This window comes from Danio rerio, chromosome 2 (genome assembly GCF_049306965.1).
Source record: "Danio rerio strain Tuebingen ecotype United States chromosome 2, GRCz12tu, whole genome shotgun sequence".
Lineage (NCBI taxonomy): Eukaryota > Metazoa > Chordata > Actinopteri > Cypriniformes > Danionidae > Danio > Danio rerio.
Window position 1 is genome coordinate 26574942 of NC_133177.1, and position 23230 is coordinate 26598171.

The window sequence follows — 23230 nt, forward strand, 5'->3', positions numbered from 1 at the left end:
AGCGGAATGAGTTTGGATTGTAATCACATACCACACATGCTCTTATCTGCAGTCGCTGTGATAAATGACTCGCTCTCGGCACGAGCCAGTGTAAATACATTATCTAACCCACCATGACTGATCAATTTAGATATGGCTTTAAAAGTGTACATGCACATTGATTTCTTACTGTTTTTTTTTTTTTTTTTTTGTAGGTGACGACACACACAAGCTTGTAGTGATGCGCATCCTTTACCACATCAGTGTGGATGACAAATCCAAATCCATGTTTGCGTACACTGACTGCATTCCTCAGGTCAGCAACCTTTTCTCTTTTCTTCACTCTTGGGAATGTTGAGATTAGGGCTTTTGATAAGCAATTCATCTGTTGTTTGTTTCTTAAAGGGACAGTACACCCATCAATGAAAATTCTGTCATTATTTATTCATACTCTACTCGTTCCAAATTAGTTTGAGTTCCTTTCCTCTGTTAAACATAAAAGAAGATGTACTGAAAAATGCTGGAAAGCAGCAACTATTAACTTCCATAGTATTTTTAGTTTGATTGTTTGTTTGTTTCTACTAATCGATCAATGGCTGTTTTTTTTTTCCAGCATTCTTTAGAATATCTTGTCTTGTATTCAACAGAAGAAAGAAATTCCTAAATGTTTAGAACCGTTTGCGTTGATGTTTTCATTTTTGGTTGAATTGTCCATTGAAAGGAACTAGGTTTTGAGCATCTTTCCCAATACAAAGGTAATGATCAACATGAGCTCATTTTAAAAATGTAGCCCTATATAGGTTTCTGGAGATCTTGAATTATGTCGCCAGAGCTACTTATGGCTGCATTGCATCTTTAAATCGAACAATTCGCAGGGCTCAAAATTAACTTGTTTATTTGGTAGCACCGGTGCTTCCAATTTAAAATATTTAAGAGCAACAGAAAAATCTTAGTAGCACCCACCAAAAATGAATGAGCACTGCTGCAAATTGTATTTTAAGGGATTTATTGAATTCGAAAACAACATCAATTAGGATTGACAAACAACTATCTAACTAATGGTTGGAAACTTCACAGAATGTGAACTGGAGGTGCTCCAATCAAAGGTAGACTGGAGAAAAACAGTGGAGTGTTATTTGCAAGTTTGTCTTCCGGAATTAATAACAAAAGGAAAAAAAATAGAGAGATATAAATCAAATCATTATTGAATACTTTCATTATCAAACTCATCATTGGCTGTTTACATTTACCGCAGTCAATATAATAGTGCAAATCTGTGATTGTCCGCATAGTTTGTCACACAAGAGGCAGATCAAAATGTGTTTTATTGATTGTAAAGTGCTTATTGTGTTTGTGGTGTAGGCAATGGTTGTATATGAAATTAAATAGAAGTCTAAAATGGGTTACAGCAGCACAGTATATACTTGATCGTCTTTCCTAACTAAAATGATGTATAGATTTAGTGTTCTCTCAAGTATATGCCTACTGTACTACACTACAAGGTTATGCCATTCCAAACCTGGTTTTGGTTCTGCGGTGTGTGTCATGCATGTATCGTATGTGTTGTAAAGTGTGCTAATTGTAGTGCTGTCTTTCTCTCACATTGCGTTAATGAAATAACAGAGCTAATTTAATAGAAGGGGGCCTCAGCAGGGTCACCGGCAATTGCCTGGGTACAATTTCTCTGAAACAACTTGTGCCCGAGCGAGTTGTCATCTTTAAAATGCTTGTCTTCTCTAATTGGGTGAAAATGCCTACCAGATGCTTGTTAAAAAATAAAAATTCCTCAGTGTAATCGCTCCACCAATCCGCCTGGAGACGATCAGGGCATGATGTCAGAATAGCAGTGGGACTCTTTAGGGAGGTGTACTCTTTGCTTTTTCTTTCTTTCTTTCTTTCTTTCTTTCTTTCTTTCTTTCTTTCTTTCTTTCTTTCTTTCTTTCTTTCTTTCTTTCTTTCTTTCTTTCTTTCTTTTTCTTTCTTTTTCTTTCTTTCTTTTTCTTTCTCTTTTTCTTTCTTTCTTTTCTTTCTTTCTTTTTTTCTTTTTTCTTTCTTTATTTTTCTTTCTTTCTTTTCTTTCTTTCTTTTCTTTCTTTCTTTTTTTCTTTTTTCTTTCTTTCTTTCTTTTTCTTTATCTTTCTTTCTTTCTTTCTTTCTTTCTTTCTTTTCACTATAAATAATGCTGGGTTCCAAACAGTCGATTTCAGTTGGGACAACAGGAAAAAGCTAAGTTCACCTATATGCTTTAAGTAGATTGAACATTAAACAATTAAGTTATCCCCAAAAATATTAGGAATCATATTTTTTCTTCTAATTTTTAAAGTAGTTTAAACAAACAGTAAACTTCTTTCCACGATTTTTTTTGTTTCATATTCTATGCTTTGTTCATTTTAGTTTAATGCACTCAAAAGAATTGTTTTGCTGCTTATTTAAAATAAGCTGAAACAACACAGTTCTTGCGAACTAACAAATTAACTTAATTCCTTTATTGAACCCAGCATTTTTTTACAGTGTGTTTACTTTAACTTTTTCTTTCATAAATTTTTTATTTATATTTTTTGGTTTTGTATCATAAAACACTTTGGTTTTTTGTTTGTCATTACATTGATTGTAGCTATCTTTGTTTACAAAAAAAAAAATTGTATGCGTGCATGTGTGTGTGTCGGTGGTGAATCTGGTGTCCCTCAGGTCTATGTTGGCAGTGATCCTGGTCCGTCTTTTGAAAGTGAGGATTTAGATCAAACATCCTCCAGCTCTAGGTCTTGAACTGGTGAGCAGAGGCCCGGCATTGGACCTATTCCTCTGCCACAAAGAGGTCTCGCAGTAATTACTCAAAGCTGTGAGGTGTGTGTGTGTGTGTGTGTGTGTGCGCACGTGTGCGCGTGTGTGTGTGCGTATGTGTGTGTGAGGAAACGCTTGCAGGGGTTATACAGAGCTATGAAACCATGGAGAGCTCAGAGACGGGGTTGATGACTCAGGGGTACGAATCAGGGGCCTCCCATTGCTGGTAAATAGGAGCAAGCAGGTGCCAGTGAGTCTAGACTGCGTGATTTGGAGGCCTGGGACCAGGTTATGTGATACTCAATATGGGAGAGGCCTGATTGCTCACTGCTGCCTCTTCACAGGCCTGCACTGGTCTGCTCAATTCAATTCTAGTTTATTTGTAAAGCGCTTTCTATGATGCATATTACATCAATGCAGCTTCACAGAAAGAAAGCACGAATCTTCATTAGAGTAATGTGGTTATTGTGTCAATGTAATGTCCACATTCCAGAAATGCAGTTTTGAGATTGATACAGACATGCAGGTAATGATGGTTTTGAAACCAAAATGAGCTTTTTTAAAGCCAATATTACATTCTGTGTGCATGGTTACGATGTAAGGACAATTTTAAGTTTAAAGGTCCTGTAAAGTGCTTTGAAATGTGCATTGTTTTTTGGGTGGGATGTTTGACCATCCCAATTGACACATGAAGACAGGAAGGGACATATAGTAGCTCCTTCCCTTTATAAAAACAGCCAATAGCGTTTAATTTTTTTAATCACAGCTTTGCCAGTGAGAGTGGTTTAGCTCAAGCATCAAATGGAGAGCAAATAAGAATCGTCTTGAAGGGGGCGGAGCATGTCAGATACTAGAGAGCAATTGATTGGTCAGATGATTTGATAAAAAACGGATGTCCAAAAAATCTGTCTTCTTGGGAAAAAAAAACACTCTTTTGAAGCACACTAGATTATAGAAATCATCAAGACATAACATACTTAACATCTTTAAAAAATATATTTTAATTTCACTGAACCTTTAAAAGTTGATCATGGGCTCTATTTTAATGATCTAGGCGCAAAGTCTAAAGTGCATGGCGCAAAAGCATTAAGGGTGTGTCCGAATCCACTTTTGCTATTTTAAGGATGGAAAAATACAGTTTGCGTCGCAGCGCATAGTCTAACAGGGTTGAGCTTATTCTCTAAGTGAGTTATGGCTGTGTTTTGAGCATAACATGCATTAAACTAATCAGAGTCTCATCTCCCATTCCCTTTAAGAGTCAGTTGCGTCGCTCCATGGTGTATTTGCTATTTACATGGCGGACTTTGTAAGTGGAAAAACTGAACGCTTTATTCGCGAGAAAACTATTAAACAAGTCATCTGCAGCGTGAGGATAAAGAACAAGCCTCCTCCATTCAGCCTCTTTACCTTCTCTTTACCTTACTCTTTACATTCGTAGATTAAAAAACTGTGTTGTTTGCACTCCACTGAAGACATCCATTAGCCTACATATTTAATTTAATTTGTAAAGCACAAAGATTTGTTTCAAAACTATTTCTAACTTCAGTTCTAATTTCCAGCAAACTAATAAATAATCAATAATAATGAAGTGTGGTAAAAAACTGAGTTATATCCAAACACACCGTCCTATTCTTATGCTTCATATGGTGATGCATACGTCTCCAAAACCCGACAAGTGGACAAATCTAAACTTGCTAAAACAAATATAAATTTGCATATGATAAATTATACTGATAATAATAATAATATTATACAAATGCAAATTTTCATGATCAAACAGAAAAAAGCCCCCTGAGGTGAAGAAGGCATGGAGGCTGTGGTTTTTATATTTATGTAGTAAATAGTAATTTTTATAACATTTAAATTATAATTTTTTTATATATATATATATAAAGATATTTGTGTATTGCTGTAAATCCTGTGTTTATTAAGCAATGTGTAAGCCTTTAGACCCACATAGCCACATAACTGATGGACTGTGGACCTGCTTTCAGTTGGTCAACGGCATGGTTTATTTTAGTTCCTCAAAATAGCAATGCACCAGCAATGTGCCTTAACACACCTTCATTTTAGACCAGCACATCCATAAGTCCTGACAATGGACTTGATATTTAAACAGCATGGTGCAAAACGTGAAAATTAGGGTTGCTCTGGTGAAAATAGCAACAAATCACACCAAACATATCTTGTGCCTTATTGCGCCGGGTGTATGATAGAATTAACACATTGTGCCTTAGTGTTGGCACATTATGAGCTCCTCATAGGTGCCATCATCAAATCACAAGGGCATGGGGACACCTGACATTTTTTGGTGCTGGCATAATCTCTTCTCCTCAGAATTAGTATCTCAAGGTAGACGCAAAGAGCAAATGGAAAACAATTCATAGCTTTCTGTGTAACACCCAACATGACTATGCCTAGTGGAGCAACTCATTTATTTTCTCATCTACTCTTTCCATTGTTCACCCCCACACTCATGTAATTCATTGGCTAGTTATCTTCATAAAACAGTCCTGCCAAGCGTGTCTCTTTGGGCCTTTATCAGCCGCAGTGTTGATCTGATTGAAATGGACAGTGGGATATTGTCTCAACTCTTGCTGGCTCTTAAATAAAAACACAAATAATAATCCCTTCACCAGCACTGACAACACTAATACTTCTGCTTGTCAGGAACCGTCTGTTTCATCGTTTATTTCTTTTCTTTAATTCTTTTTAATTATTGCGCATGATTATTTCCAACGTTTATATTAAATGAAGGCTCTAATGAATATGTGCACACCTATGCGCAAAACACTGCCTTAAAATTGTAAAGCAAATATTTTAAATACTAGAGCTGTGGCGAAAAATTTTAGCCAATTTTTATTTGATGCGCCATGTTAAATGTTGTTCACTTGCCTTGAGCTGCTGAAGTTACAGTAAAACATGATTTGGTGGCACTCAAGCACAAAACGATATAGCCGAGCACACAGGTATTGCAGATCAAATAGAATTTGATAGCTTGTAACTTTTTCCCACAATCTTTTGGACAGGTGTTTGTGTGCTGTAGTGGAGAAGGTTAAGCAGAAGTGGAAAGGTTTAAGCTATAAATACTTGAGCTGAGGAGAAATTCAAAGATTATCAAAATGCATTGCAATTCTCTCTTGAATCATTTCTGAGCTTATGTTTTAACAGAAGATTTCACTGTATGCTTTACAAACATCTGTACTCTGCTTGCATCCGATTCTTTACAAATACCACCTGTACCTAAACAATCATTAATAAAGTTTGAAAACAGAATTACAAGAGTGTTCATAGTAAGCTGTGTCGTAACGTAAAAGCCAACTTACATGACTTACAATTGCTAAAGCCCTGTCCCTGTTGTTGTCAGCATTTGAGCTCTCTGCTGAAGCATTTCATATTCAATCAATGACAGATTCAAGATTTCACTCTTGGCTGATGATTGATTATAAAGCTTGTTTGTCAAGCTGTCTCGGGAGAGAGCCCTGAGCTCATAAGACCCTCGAGCCCGGGGCTCCCTCCTGTTAGCAAGGCGAGAAGGGAGTTTGAGCTCAGGTAGATCTTAAGATCTCCCCTGCTGTAGTAGCTAATGAACAGATAGTGATTGCTCTTAAGAGATAACGACTTACTAGGAGCATGTCTATGGTCCTGATTTGGATTAGTCAATTAGCTTATGTTGCACGTTTTTGGAAGGTGGGAGGAAACTGGGAATCTGAGAGAAACCCCTATGAGCAAGGAGAGAACTTGCCTAAACTGGCAGTAATCGTCTGATTGGTGAATCATACATTGAATAATGCCGTAAGCTCGTGATCCCCTCGAAATTACTTTATAAATAAACTTCACATTAGAGGTCTGCGGTCCGTCATACTGTATCGTGAAAATCACGGGACCTGACCAGATTTGTTTTGGTGCGGTAATAAATTTCCGAATAAAATGCGGGAGAGGTCAGTAACTGGTATATTTTTGCACGGGAGCGGGCGGTCTAACAATATCGCTTCCGACTCCTGAGCGAGCGAGCACGCGTATGTATATGTGTGAATGAGACAGCGTGGTGCTCTGTATATATTCTGTATATCTGGGTGATTTTCGGTTTTGTTCTCCATCCGCCCATTAGCAGGAACGGGCATGGCGGGTAGAAAACGGAGCGGGTCGGGCAGCAGGACAACGAATACTGAACATAAGCGGGAGCGATCAGGTTCGGACTAAAACCTGGCGGGTACAGGCAGGAGCGGGATTCAAAATTTAGTCCGGCGCAGATCTCTACTTCACATAACGATGAAGCTCATTTTAAACTCTCAGAATCAATGCAGAATGGATTTCTCAAATGATTTTCCACTGCATCTCTAATAAAAGCACAGGGAAAAAGCATAAGGGTGACCTCTTCAGTGAAATAAGTGAGTGTCAGAAGTTTAAAGTTGCACACCGTCACATTATGTACTGGGGTTTTTCTGCTTTTTTGTTAAGAGCTATCTAATGTCAGGAAGTGATTTTGCTATTAAAATTGCTTGAATGTCAAAAAAGTTTTCAATAAGCTTGAGCGACATCCCATTGTGTACAATGCTTTATAACATGCTTCAATAAAACTGTGTTGTCAAGCTTTGGACCCCCCCTCCCCTCCCCCACCTGTTCTGATAAGACAAACTGTTTTAGACTACTAAGATTTTTTTTGGTACTGGTCTATCATGCAGGTGTCAGTTGATATTAATGTTCCTGTTTGTATAATCGTATAAAATATTTCTATTTTTGTCAACTCACATTTGTGTTACTTTTATTTGCGGCAGCTCTTTGCCATACCGTTTAGGTCTGCTTTACCTTTGGTGTTTCATTTTTTCGGTTTTGATTTTTCTTACAAGACAACTTCCTCAGAGATTGAGGATTGAAATGAATATCTATTTGACAATGTTTATGTGTTTGGTCTTGGTGGCATAGATCTGCTATGCTGCTGCTGCTGCTTTGATTATTAGTGCAGAGCATGTACCAATACTTACTGCTGCCAGTATATTCACAGATATATAAGACTGAAGGGCTACTAACCTGGATGTACTTTATTCTGCGTATGCATAGATATTGGCCACAAAACATAAAAAATTGACACAAAACATTGTTCTTAACTGTAATAGTTTATGTAATAGCACATTATTTAGTCACAAAATAGCACCAAACAGTCAAAAACGCAAAGCTGACAAAAACGAAACTGGCTGGAACCTAAGAATTATTCACACCATAGCGAGGTGTCAAGGTTTATTTGAAGTTCTCAGGTGAGCCTGCATTATTTAGCAGTTGTTATCTCGGAATAACATCTTTGAATGTGGTGTCAGACCAATCAGAAAATTAGTATTCCTGGTAGCCATGTAATAGAAGAATATAACACACTGCAGCTGCAAAAATAACATACATGAAACATAGACTGGTGGAGCTGAGAGGGCGGAGGGCATCCAAAAAAACATGCTGCAGGTTGCTTACTCGACAATTAAATATTTAAATGTTGAGGAGTAAGCTCATTGGTTTTTTGAGGCAACACCAGTTTTAAACAGTGCCATGTACTGTAGTTGAAAGTAGATTTCATACCGTATGACTTCTCAGTCTGTGCACCCAATAGAGCTTCATGACAAGACTTTGTATTTATATTTTTACACTAACTATAGTAATTTACAAAGAAATTCTGTGTTGTGTGTGTGTGTTTGTGAGCAGCTCATGCAGATGCTGTTTGAACATGGTGAAGAGAGAATCGACACTGAGCTCATCTCCTTCTGCATCAACCTGGCTGCTAACAAGACCAACTCTCAGATTATGTGTGAAGGTACAGTAAGAGACTGTGTCTCATTTTCACCTTAACACTGAGTTGTTAGAAGCATTGACCTGTGTGCTTTATTGTACTGTCACTGATGATCTTCTGTAATGAATAATACATGACATCTGTTCAAATGTATGATCAGTCTCCAGCTGAACATGAATGTTTGTGGATTTGTTTTGCAGGCAATGGACTGAAAATGCTAATGAGAAGAGCACTTAAACTAAAGGACCCACTGCTAATGAAAATGATTAGGAACATCTCACAACACGATGGACCTCTGAAACAGCTGTTCATTGTAAGTACATTATTTCTGACAATTCTACAAAAAATACTTATTAGCATATTAATCATGTGATTACAATGACTTTTATCATTCACTTTTAAATGAAAAACTATTAATTCTGTGGAACACAAGAGATCGTGAATACAATTCAAATGTAAAATCAGGGCTGCGCAATATATAGTTTCAGCATCAATATTACATTTTGTACATTCTCAGTAGTCGCATCGCAGGATGTTCAACATTGAGTCTGGATTATAATTGATTAGCAACAAAGTTTAGAACATGTGAGATTTGTGGAGTTACTGCACAGTTTAACCATGAAAGAGTGAAAGTTTATCATTTGTTTTAAGGCCTGTGACTGTGAGAATTTCAGAAGTTTAAAGCATTTAGGCAAAACAAATTGTAACATTTGTAACTTTAAGGAAGGTTTTATACAATGAAGACCATGTTATTTCACATTTGATTATTCAATTTCTTTAACTAAATACTGTGTACTCCCCCAGAAAACAATAAAGCACTATTTATTACACAATTATTTTTGTATCTACTTGTAACACATGGTGAAACTGTATTCACATTGCAATATATATCGCAGAAAAACAAAATTTTACAAAGTATTACAATGCCAAAAATGTTTTCAATGTTGTGCAGCGCTATTTAAAATATTTACAAAATATGTTATATGTATATTGACAGCAAAAAAAAAATTGTAATTTACTGTTTTAATGATGATTTGGTGTTGTGTACTCTTCAGGACTATGTGGGTGATCTGGCAGCTCAGATCAAGAAAGAGGGGGATGAGGAGTTTGTTATTGAGTGTTTGGGCACAATGGCAAACCTCACCATACCTGACCTGGACTGGGAGCTTCTACTGAAAGAATACAACCTGGTGCCCTTCCTTAAAGACCACCTCAAACCAGGTACAGTTAACATGAGCCTTATGTGTTTGATGTAAAAGACAGCACAGATACAATTGTTAAGGTTATTAGGGAAATCTGCTCTTTATGAAAGGTTCAACTCTGTTTCAAGGGACAAATGGTGCTCAATAATAGGTGTAGCTTCTCCTGCTGCATCTCACACAAAAGCAGCAGTGACAGACAAAAAGAAAGCAGTTCTCCCTTACTTAATATTTGTTGTGGAGTTAATTCAAGCCTTTCTGGAATAATGAGTCACACACATTGTCCTTACAAAATATGCACACACACATACACACGTTTAGCTGTGCACTGTTTTTGCACGGCAAATGTGACATGATACACGTTAGTATCCACTGGACGCCCATTATGCTAATGTACAAAATAAACATTAGATAGAATCGTCTTCTTTTATAATTGTACTGACACTATGTGGCTGCGGTAATGAATTATGTAGCGATTTTACTGTCTATTACAAACTGATGATCACAGAGAGCTGAACAGATCTTTTAATCCTGGTTGCTTTTTGCACATGCTGTGCTGTCTTGATATGATTACAGGCGTTACTGTAGAGACATGTTCATATGTGGCTGTTTATCAATTCAGCGGGTGTTGAAAAACGCACTCCTATGTTACATTGTGGTGGGCCTCTAAATGGGAGAGATTTGGATTCTATTTTAACGTCAGGAAATTAAAAAAAGACCTATTGCGTTGATATTACCACAATATGACTGTTGACTTACTATACCTACACACAGCTCTGTCCAAACAGCTAACAAAAGATGATTTTCATCATAGGTGCCCTTTAAATTTAACAGCATTCAGAATCAATATTCAGTGTAGAAAAAAGTGGAGCTAAAATGGAAGTGTGTGTGTATTTATATTTATATATATGTATATATATATATATATATATATATATATATATATATATATATATATATATATAATATAGTGACTCTAAATGTAATAAATATAGTGAATGTCTCTATAAAACAACATTTAGCCTAAGTAAACTTGAGTAAACTGAGTCTAGTTGTCTGTAAAAAATGATATAGAGATCATTTTTAATTTTAATTTTTTTTTAAAGTGTGACTTTCTGAAGCATGTGAAAGGACATTTCTTGTTTAAGCAGTACAACGCATCTTTTTTCATCATGTCACACAGTATTTGACCTTTGTTCTCTGTGTGTTTCAGGCTCAGCAGAGGATGATATGATCCTGGAGGTGGTTATCATGATCGGTACGGTTTCAATGGACGACTCCTGTGCCGTCATGCTGGCGAAATCCGGAATCATTCCTGCTCTTATTGAACTACTCAACGGTAAGAGCTCTGCCAGCCTTTACATACATTTATTATCACAGAGCCAGTGCTCAAAGAAAACAAAACTGATCTCCAAATCTTTTTCATTATCGCTAGCCGTAAAAACAAATTCCAGAGGAAAAGATCAACAGTGTTTGGATTTCAGCTTTTGTTTGACCCTCCTGCTTTGCGTGTCTGTAGCCTCTCAAGTACCAGATTTCAATTTGGCGTGCTTTGTCTTGCCTAATGGGATCTGATGAATAGTTTATTTAGACTAAACTAATATTAAATTAAAATGAATTAGAATAAATAAACAGGCCTTAGTCATATTGTGTGCTGGGAAGTGACAGTGTCTTCAGGAACAGGAAAGCGCCGGGCTCATGGCATGCATCACATTTGCTGGATCTGCTCAATATGAGCGCTCATTTCAATAAATGCCTGATGGCAGGGCTCGTCCTTGCCATGGAAAGAAGTAATGTTTTAGAGGCTTGGGAGGTGGTGAGCTAAAGGCCAAATAATGTTTTTTTTTTTTTTTTACTGTTAGTGGACTCTGAAGTGGACTTCATTTGATTATTTGACATTTTAAGTGAGAGTCATTTCTGAAGGGAGCAAACAAATTAAGTGCATCCCAAATTCCATGCTTATGCTTGGTTCAACACCATTTTGTAATATATATAGTATAAGTAGTGTATTCACACTGACAATTCTATAAATAGTATGTGCCATTTTAATTCTTGGATGATATATTTATTCAACCAATAAAATTAAGTGTTAATAGTTGAACAGTCAATGGTCACAGCTTTGATAACAGAGCAGAAGTGGAGGAGCTATCAGGTGCTGAGATTGGATTACTTTATTTTGGATTGTGCAAGCAACATGATCTAACAGAGATTACACCGCCTCCCCTACCAATGTTAAATGCAGTTGAATTGAGGTATTATTTATTAGTTTGGTGATTTATTTCACTAATTTAGCAACTGTTAAATGCTGTCTTGGAAATTGCTTGAATTTGTGGTTAGTATTTTTTTGGGGGGGATGGCATCAAACTCAGACAGTACATAGTGCATATATAAGTGTGTAGTGTAAAAGTGCACATTGTGTCGGCGCCAGTGGTGTAGTGGTTAGTGCGTCTCAGGTGCTTGTGGCGACCCGGGTTCGATTCCGCCTCCTGGTCCTATGCCGATCCTTCCCCTCTTTCTGCACCCCATGCTTTCCTGCCAATTCTCTCTGTCCTATCAAAAATAAAGGTGAAAACCCCGAGAAAAAAAAGGGCATATGATATTATGTGCAGTTTGGGTTACAACTTTTAGATGGACACTGTGCATAGAATAATGAGTAAGGAATAATGGTAGCATCAAGGGCTGCAAAAATCTGACGTTGATATATGAATACAGTTTCACAATGTAGTTAGGATAGCACTATTTGATGTATTTCTGGGGAGCCCACTGAAGCTAAGCAGGGCTGTGCCCGGTCAGTATCTGGATGAGAGACCACATGGGAAAGCTAGGTTGCTGCTTTAAGTGGTGTTAGTGAGGTCAGCAGGGGGCGCACAACCTTCGGTCTGTGTGGGTCCTAATGCCCCAATAGTGACGGGGACTCTACTGCAAGGTGAGCTCTGTCTTTCGGATGGGACGTTAAACCCAGGTCCTGACTCTCTGTGACCATTCAAAATCCGAGGATGTCCTTCTAAAAGAGTAGGGGTTTCACCCTGGCATCCTAGCCGATTCTGCCCACTGGCCTCTGTCCATCATGGCCTCCTAACCAACCCAATATCATAATTGGCTTCATCACGCAGTCTCCTCTCCACCAATCAGCTGGTGTGCGGTCTGGCGCAAAATGGCTGCCGTTGCGTCATCCAGGTGGATGCTGCACACTGATGGTGGATGAGGAGATTCCCCCCAATGTGTATAGCGCTTTGAGTCCTCAGAAATTGCTATATAAATGTAAGGAATTACTATTATTAATTATTATTATTTTTAAAAATGCTTTTCTTTAAATGGTCTTGTTTCTAGTCCAAATATCAAAAAAAATAAATTTTGTTTTCAAAATGAAGAATTTTTCTTTAAAGCAAGCAAAATGATCTGCCAGTGAGGTAAGTAAAATAATCTGGTCTTCGCTTTGAAAAATATCTAGATATCTGTAGAAATCTGGACTAGAAACAAAACAAAAATTGTAAGTAAGAAAAAAAATTCTATATCATTATTGCGCATGTTCATTATGACAATACATTGAATTATTGCATAATGCAAATGTTAAATATTATAGAAAAATTTTATATTGTAATTTTCCTTATTTGAATGACAAAATGAGAAATTTAAAATTAGATTAAATAGCAATAGAAAGAGGATTGGTAAACGTATTTAAATTAAAATCTTAATTCAAACAAAGTCAATCAATGGCTGCAGCAGATTACTAATTAACCATTTCCAGCGTAATATGTATTTGCTAATCAGTAAATTAAAAAACAAACAATCTTTGTCAAAATTTTGTGAGCAGTCAAGCTAAGGTAGTTAAAGAACTCCCACAATTGTATTTTAAATAAATATAAAGACATTTTTATCACTCATAAAATATGGATAGAGCTAGTGAATGTATTTCACAGTGGTGAATCAATAGTGTTAAAGCCCAATATCAAATGGATTTACTTTCAAAAAAGCTGTACTTTCACATGCACGATGGGAAAAAAGGATAAAAGTCTACTTTGAGCTTAAGTTAAAAACCGTCCCAAAACACACAGAGAAAAAGAAAACAAACATCCTGAATTGGCCACCCTTTTGTTATCCTTCTCAAGACACAATGGTCTCAGTTACATGACATACAACATCTGAAATGTTTTCGCACTACATGCCATGCAATATTTTATAACTTTGATCACAACAATGCAATAACAAATCTGACATTTGTTTCCCTCACGATAAGCAGTGTGTGGCAATGGTGCATTGATAGATGCTTGGGTATTGTTGTATTTACACTCATGGTTTCATCACTTGTGTTCGTGTACTAGTTGGTTGGCTCTGAAGAGGCGTTGACGTGTACTCTCTGATGTTATTTGTAGCTTGTGCAAAGCTTGCACAGCTCCTTGCTGTAGCCGTATTCAGTTTCTTCTCCCATGGAGACGCTTTTTTGCTATCATTCTTCTGGAGGAATTTTCATCCCATGAGACCAGATCATTCTGAGCCAGATCAAAATTGAAATAAAGGCTTTTATTAAGGTTAGGAGGGGGGGCAGCATCAACCGCACACTTCTCCATAGGAGCTTTCGGTATCATTTCAGAGGAAAAAGTTGATACTCTGCCTAAATGGCGGCTTCTCACGAGAACCTTCATACATAAACATGATCCACCAGTGGAGGTTTTGAACGTCGGCTCAAATGAACACGGGCTTCGTCTGATAGGAAATGCCTGCGCAGCTTTGCTAAAGCTTTCATATTTGTTGGTCTGCTGTATCGCATCTCTGCTTAAGAAGATAGTTGTCTCAAAAATATTAATTCTGCCCTTCAAGTTGTTCCAAAGCTTCATGCAATTTTTTTTCCCCCTGTTGGCCACAAAAGGTTTCAAAAGCTGTGAAAATCATACTGTTACGTGTTTAAGTTATTAGGTTATGAGTAATAAGTAATGAGACGTAAAATTCAGTGAGTCCCTAATGATGCTGGATGAAAATGAGAAGACAACAGCTGGATAAGTGAAACAAACAGAGCATGTCAAACAATGAATATAGGAAATTAGAATGTCATTTTAAATAATCAAATTAAACGAAAAACAGAAGTGTTGCCAAAGCAAGGAAATAAATATAACAAAACGATCTAACTAAACCCCAAACCACTAAACTAACTAACCAAAGAAAAATGCAGAAACAAAACCGTAATCTTTAGCGCGACACTTAACTAAACTTCATAACTACTTCAAAAACATAATTACTGATGTAGCAACTCCTCCATAAACCAACTACAGAAATATACTCTGCTGCTCAAAATTACTAGATTTCTCGTAAAGTAGTACACACTGTTAGCCATTAGCAAAACAAGAGCTTAGTTGATAATCCAATTCTCATAAAGATCGTTCAACTTCTCAATAAATACTAAATTGAGCTGCACAAGCTTACCTAATAAATAGATCACCTAATCGAGAGAGACTAAACAATGACAGCAACATCGACAAAACTATACAGACACAAATGAACAGGCCGGCCGACACAAGTGAGCAACACTGCTGAACAGAAAACAAACACTAAACATACGTGAACTGTAACAATACGTAGCCCTGTCACTATATGAATTTTTTGTTGTATGATATATTGCACCAAAATATATTGCCATAAGTGATATTATTGTCATTTTGAGACCATTTTATACCATTATAAAAGGTATTTTTAATTAGGGATTGGTGTCAGAATGTGAAAGCGCATTTCCTAAATAAATAATAATAACATATGTTATCAAAAAAGTGAAAAACTGATGCTATTACTATATCTATTTTCAGTTGTCAGACACCCACATGAAAATATACTATAGTAATTTATAGTAAATACTAAAGTGTTCTTTTAACCATACTGACACTGACACATCCAATAGTGATAGGGAGACATTACACAATTAACTTAAATGTTGCTAGAATTGTTTTATGTATGGGCAATATATATCGCATCACCAAAAATGATTGAGGTCATTTCCATGTGTCGTGCGATAAGTCGATATATTGATTTTTGTGACATATCTAGTCATACACTGTAAAAGGTCATTCATTCCTTACATTTAATATGTACACTTTATTTAATAAAATGAATTAGATTTTTTCAAATGGCTGTCTGTTAAATCTATTACATTTTATTATAAAAATTTGCATAATACTTTTGAATAATTTCTAAAAGAGAAAATATTTAGTAAATTCAACAAGATTAAAATGAGCACTTTTTCCCTTTTATAACACCCATAGCTGGCTTAAATGCTAAAGGGCACAATTTAAACCATTAACCACTGTAATTTAATCATTTATATTCATGACGCCTGCACCAGAGTTTCCCTGGGGACAATGTCTTTAGAATTGGCACAATCTTATTTATTTTTTGTTAACTCATTCTAACACTAGAAAGTGACTAGTTAACTATTAAAAAGCAAGTAACCCCATTTTTTATTAACTAAATGAAATGATAAAAAAGTCTAAATTATATATATATATATATATATATATATATATATATATATATATATATATATATATATATATATATATATATATATATATATAGTTGAAGTCAGAATTATTAGCCCCCCTTTTAATTGTTTTTTCTTTTTTAAATGTTTCCCAAATGATGTTTAACGGAGCAAGGACATTTTCTTAGTATGTCTGAATGTCTGATAATATTTTTTCTTCTGGAAGAAGTCTTATTTGTTTTATTTCAGCTAAAAAAAAGGCAAATTTTAATTTTCTGAATGCCATTTTAAGGACTAAATTATTAGCCCTTTAAAACTATGTTTTTTTTCGATAGTCTACAGAACAAATCATCATCATACAATAACTTGCCTAATTACCCTAACCTGCCAAGATAACTTAATTAACCTAGTTAAGCCTTTAAATGTCACTTTAGGCTGTATAGAAGTGTCTTGAAAAAATAGAAATTAGTTATTAACTATTATGTTTAGAAATGTGTTAAAGAAATTTGTTCTCCGTTAAACAGAAATTGGGGGGAAAACAAACAGGGGGCTAATAATTCAAAGGGGCTAATAATTATGACTTCAAGTGTGTGTAGGGTTATTTCCCCCCTATGTGAAATATGTTAATTTTGCAATAGACTAAATTACATTTGCTTTTTAAAAAACTAAGTGACAACTTAAAAAAAAGAGTTGATTAATCTCAATAATCTGTCATTTTGTAATCTTTTTAATTAAGAAAAAAGGGGGTTTGTCATGTTTCTTGATTAAAAAGATTACAAAATTACAGATTATTGAGATTGATCAACTCTTTTTTTGTTGTTGTTGTTGTCACTTTAAAAAGCAAATGTAATTTATTCTGTTGCAAAGTGCTAGAAACAATCACAGCAAACTGGCCTAAAAAAATATTGCTTATGTAACAGAGAACATACATACACACACATACACTTATACAGCTTTATGGGAACTTCCCATAGACATAATGATATGTATACTGTAAAAACTGTGTATTCCATCCCCCTACCCCAACCATACCCCTAAACTCAACCCCTTTCAGAAAAAATCAATCATTTTTCCATATTCGATATACTTCTTCATGGGGACCTAATATACTTTCCCCACAAGTTCCAGATGTACTGGTATTACTGGTATTCAAAGTTTTTAAAGTACAGTTGTTAGTGAATAGCTACACAAATAAAATTTACAAACATAGACTCTCGAACTTGAAAGTGAAATTTAAAAGTATGTGGATATGGAACATTGCCTTTGTATTTATAATACTGTTATAATTATCATAATATTATAATATGTGCCTTGTGGCTCTTAAAGGAATTACAGTAATCATGGTTGTCTAAAACAACTGTCGTTAGATTAAATTGATACAGTTTGACACAATAATTTAATAAGCACAACAAGCCTACTCAAAAGTATGAAGGCCCAGTTTTTTGTTTTTTTTTTTTTTTGTATTTTTTAATGTGAAGGTATTGTCGATGACAATTTAGTGCATTTAAGAGACGTTTTATACTTTTATTGAAAATCTGTCATGTGTTTTTGAACACATGGCTTGTTTTAATACTGATATTCTAATGATAAGGAAACAATAGTGTGTTTTGTGATGTAATAATATGTTTTGTGTACGCATAATTGGTCCAGTGTATGGTTGAAAGTTAAATGGTTGGTTTAGTGATGTTCTTCATATGTTTGTGTTTGCAGCCCAGCAGGAGGACGATGAGTTTGTGTGTCAGATCATCTACGTCTTCTACCAGATGGTCTTCCACCAGGCCACCAGAGATGTCATCATTAAGGACACTCGTATCCTTCTTTCAGTTGATTGATTTTGGATGCATTTTCATGTTTTTTCAGCACAGATGTTTTGTAAATATTGTTTGACAGCTGTTTGGCCTGTGTTCACTGGTGCATTGATGCAGTCTTCAATAGTTCAGATCCACATGAGAATACATGCTCATATTCCCAGACTAATGTGCAGTGGAAGGTACACATATATTTCAGCTGTTATATATTTATTATTTAACTAATTAAGAAACAGCAAAAAATAATAAAACATGCAAAAACATTCAAATTATAATAATCAAAATCTACATTGTTCCTCTGTGAGATTAAGGCCCTGTTTACACTAATACGTTTAAGTTTTAAAACGCATAAGTTTTGCTATGATTACACCTTCTGTCCATATTAACCAGGAGATTTTGAGCCATGAAAATGATGCGTTTTTAAAATGCTGAGGAGGCTGTTTTGGTTTTAAAACACTGCTGCTCCGTCTTATCGTGGATGGGGGAAAATGGAGACATCTGAAAATGAAGGCGGGGCTGCAGACATTTGCTGAATGATTGGGCTTTTTTTCAATATCAAGTACACAAAGTTAAGTCTTGAGTCCATTCCTTGTAAGTTCAGACTTCGCAAGTTTGATATGGAGAACAAACTCCAGAGGACACGTCTGGTAAACCTTCAAAGAGAACAGTGTAGGCTACTTTATAACCCCATTCACATCACCCTGGCTATGTTGTTTTACTATCTTAACAATTAAATGAAAACATCGTATGAGTAAATGCCTATTTTCATTTTGATATTAACAACTTAACAGACACCAAAAATGTTAAGGCATCGTAGCTACATATTTATTTGACATCTTCACTGTATGCATATTTATAAAAAATAGTGCCTATAACATAATTGCCTCCATTCATTTTCAGTGAAAAAATACGAAACGCACCCTGTCTTTTGCTGAATATCATAATTTTAATAATCAATAATGGGCATTATAAAAGTATAACGTACAATAAGTTTATACAATATAGCAAATAAATGCAAGCAATCAGTCAATCAGTCAGTCACTTTACCTGAGAACAAGTAATAAATTCAAAAAACCAAAGTTGGGGAAAATGTCGTTAGATATAGACAAGATGAATTAAATATCATGTTTAACAACAATAGTGAGATGAGATCCAGGGGTAGATTATTGATGAACAGTCCGCTGCTCTCACCTGGGTAGGTGTGCTTAAAGCAGCCGCTGACTGCCTTGAGCTCAAACGTCCATATACGCTGCAGCACATGCCAGAAAGTGTGTGTGGTCACGTGATGTGTGTTTTCAGCGTTGTAGTGTGGGCGGGGATCTTTTCAGCAATGCTGGATAAAACACCAGCGTGGGCGTGGATCGTGGAATGCCGTTTTAAAACTAAAACGCATCAGTGTAAACGTTGCCTAATACTCTGAATATCTACATTCAGACCATTCTCAGGTGTTTTAAAAGAACTGTTGGCCAAGACCACAAGACCCGTTGTTGTTTTTTTGGGGGGTCAAAATTGCTGTAATTAAAGATCTTTTATATTATACAAACTGTTACAGTGAACTATTTGAGCTGTTCACACCCTCATTCTCATTACTAAATTATTATGCTAATTTGAGTAATTTGATATTACATGTAGTTTGTATGGCAAAAATAACCAAAATGGTTCCACGTGTGCCTTTTTTAATAACATCAACCACTGGTATTTAGCATTCAACCACTAAATACCATCAACCATGGGATTTAGAAATAACCATGGTGTTTCTAAATACCATGGTTATTATTGTTACCTAAAGCCATGAAACTAAAAAAAATGTTACTAAAAAATGAAAGTGTCTTTAGAAATATGAAATAGTATAATTATTTTATAAACATTTTAACAATTATTTCAGCTAACTGCCAAGAAAAATCTTTGAGTTTAAATTTAAAACAAGGGAAACACTAAAACAAAAGAAAAATGTAAATTATACATATATTTTTCATAGAATTACTAAACAAAATGATTTAAATAATCAGTTAAAATAACAACAAAATTTTTATAAAATATATCTTTTTCATTTTATAATTAAAAATATGTTTTAATGTTTTTAAATGTATTAATTAAGCTAGAATTTGTAAAAAAAAAAAAAAAAAAACTCTAGTTACTCGTTTATACTCGAATAATAATACTCAGTACTGTCTATTAATGAAAGTAGGAATTAATCATTTGCAAGGCCAGAAGGAATCTGCAGATGATTTTTGCTATTTCTGCTGAGAATTTTCGTAAAAATCCAAGTTCATAGAGTATCATAACTAAAACCTTAGTATGTGAAATAAAAAACAATATCTTTTTAACTTTTGTTTAATGTTTAAAATGCAAATCCAATTAGATTCACTTTTTTTGGTAAACAAAGCAAGTCTCTCTTATAATATATCTACTAAAAGACAGAAAATATTATTGTACAAACTGCATTGTACATAAATCAGATGAACATTTTTATATTAGTCAATAATGTTACTGTAATTAATTTAAAAACTGAATAAATACAGATTTACACACATTTACACAGGGAAATAAACAGAATTAATGATGGGCTAAAAATCTGCAGAACATCTGCTGAATTCTGCACGCGCAGATTCCGTGTGGGCCTATTTGTATTAATACCAGTAGTGCTCAAATACTGTCAGTAGCAGTTATTAATAGCACATTAATGACTTCACTGGCCATCACTCACCACGCATAATTTAAAAAAAAAAACAATAGCATGATAAAGTGAAATGTTTTTTTTTTACTGATCAAAAATGTGTAATTATGGCAATTGAACTCGATCCTAGTGATTATTTGCATATGGAAATGAATCATTAAACTCCTTAACCATACCTAAAAGAAGCCCCAGCCTACCTCATCGACCTAATGCACGACAAAAATGTGGAGATCCGGCAGGTGTGTGACAACACTCTGGACATTATTGCTGTAAGTATATCCGCAAACCACCGCACACAGATGTGAAGGAGTGTTTTTGTTCAATGCTGCCCGTGTGTGTTTGCAGTATGGATGAAATCAATGCAGTTAATGGCCACTCGCTGACATTAGATAGCAGTAATTGCTGGTGAACTCTGAGAGCCAGGTTTGTTCGGGAAGTGTTTCATTCACTTTATTAGCCTGCTGGTTTAGCCTCGGCCACATGAAAGCCAGCGTGTGGGATCTGGTTTGTGTCTTGTGGTGATAGAGAAAGTGCAGATGTAAAGTTTTGACTTCTAAGTTGATGCTGATGCTACTATCAAGCATTCAGACATTCGCTTATATTAGGTATTTTGTGAAGGATACTTCACTTTTTTTGTTTTTATTTTCGAGTAGTGGCCTAAAGTGATGTTTGAATGAGACATTTGCCCAATATTTGCTTTTAATGACATTACCAGTTTTATTAAACCATTAAAATTAAGTAACTCACAGAAAATGTTTTGGTGAATTCATTAGTATTTGGTATATTCGTAAAATAAAGTTTCATTGTATGATTTTTAAGGAAAAAGTAAGTTTGAAGGTTACTAAATAACTAAATATAACTTTCACAAGTAAAGTGGCACGGTGGCTCACAACAAGAAGGTCGCTGGTTTGAGACCCGGCTGAGTCAGTTGGCATTTCTGTGTGTAGTTTTTCCCACAGTCCAAACACATGCACTATAGGTAAATTGAATAAACTAAGCTAGCCAATGTGTATATGCTGGAAGGGCATCTGCTGCGTAAAACATATGTTGTATTGTTAAGTTGGTGGTTCATTCTGCTGTGGCGACCTCTGATGAATAAAGGGACTAAACTGAAGCAAAATGAATGAATGAACTTTCACAGGCGACTTTGTAAATTATGAATATCTTAATTTTCTTAAACATGTTTACTGTTTAGAGTTTGTTGAATTAGTTGTCTTGTTTAAGTAAACAATTTCTTCTGGCAAAAAAGCGGGTAAAAAAAGAAATAATGTTCAAATAAAGCTATATAATAATGGTAAAAGATAAATTATAGTGGATATAAAAGTAATTTTAATAAAATTAAATAGCAAAAGTACCAAAAATGTTCATTCAAATGTAAATACAGCGGTAAGATGCTTAAAAAAGTTTTAAGCTTTGGGAAAAAAGGGCATACTGCAGTTTATCACAAAATCTAAGTTTTATTTTATAAAACTATACAATAACAATATCATGTTTATATTTACACTTTCCAAGCACAATTACTCAAAATGTTTTGAAAATTGACTTTAACATTATATCAGTATGCTTGAATAAATAATTGGTACAATTGTACCTGTTCTACTTTAAAAATATGGTGATTGTGCTGTGCGATTGTAAGCTAAATTAAATTATTTTAATATTATGTTGACAAGATAACAGGAACCTTGAGTATCATTGAGTAAATAATGCTGTTTTTATTGAAAGTTTTATTTATAAAATGTATTTCTTTATTTATTTTTTGTAGTAGCTTTGCTGTCTGCTATCATTAGTTGTTTTTTTATTGTCTGTAGTTTGATTATTTATTTATTTATTTATTTATTTATTTATTTATTTATTTTTAAGTAACATTAAATGAAAATAATATTTTTTGACAGCCAAACAAATTAAATAATTCAGTTAATGTTCATTTTATGTGAAAAAAATAAATAAATTAAAAGCCTTATTTAAACTTAATGTCTGTAGACTACTGTTTACTGTGAATGGCTAAGATAAAAACCACACAGTTAGGCTACTTTTCAACATTTTATACAGATGTTACTGTTTATGTTACTGAAATGTCATTTCAGATTAAATTAAATTAAATCAATTCCGTGTCTCCTGGTGCAAATTCAGCTCGAGCTTTTAAATGTACATTTCTAAGAGACAAACCATGATAATTTTAAAGGTTAAATATAGAGGTTAAATAGTACTATCAAATTAGCTGCTGGCTCTTCAGGCTTTATCATTAAAAGTCATTTTTCATCATAAGTTCCTTTATACTATAGTGGAATAGAAATTTTATTATAAAGTGAAATTATATTATAACAAATAAAATTATTTGGCATCGGATCTTGCTGCTATTGGACCAGCATTCTTTTGAGTTTAATCCCAAAACATCTCCTTAGTTTCTTGCCAGCCTGTAGTATATGTTCAATTAATAACACCTTTTGTCACTTTTCGACTTTTGAATATGAAAAAAAATAATTAATAATTGTTTTTTGGATAGCCCCTTTTTTCTGTTTTGATCATAATTATCAGTCATGAGTATTT

At 34.8% G+C, this 23230-nt stretch overlaps 1 protein-coding gene across 1 annotated transcript in view; it reads left to right on the plus strand.

Moving 5' to 3' along the window:
• Window positions 1-23230, plus strand: part of kifap3b (kinesin-associated protein 3b) — a 70632-nt gene that overhangs the window by 22432 nt on the left and 24970 nt on the right. The window contains exons 11-17 of the mRNA NM_001144045.1: window positions 195-295; window positions 8449-8557; window positions 8734-8846; window positions 9589-9754; window positions 10946-11071; window positions 17909-18007; window positions 20867-20952. Of these exons, the coding sequence (NP_001137517.1) occupies window positions 195-295; window positions 8449-8557; window positions 8734-8846; window positions 9589-9754; window positions 10946-11071; window positions 17909-18007; window positions 20867-20952 (800 nt within the window). The remainder of the gene's footprint in view (window positions 1-194; window positions 296-8448; window positions 8558-8733; window positions 8847-9588; window positions 9755-10945; window positions 11072-17908; window positions 18008-20866; window positions 20953-23230) is intronic.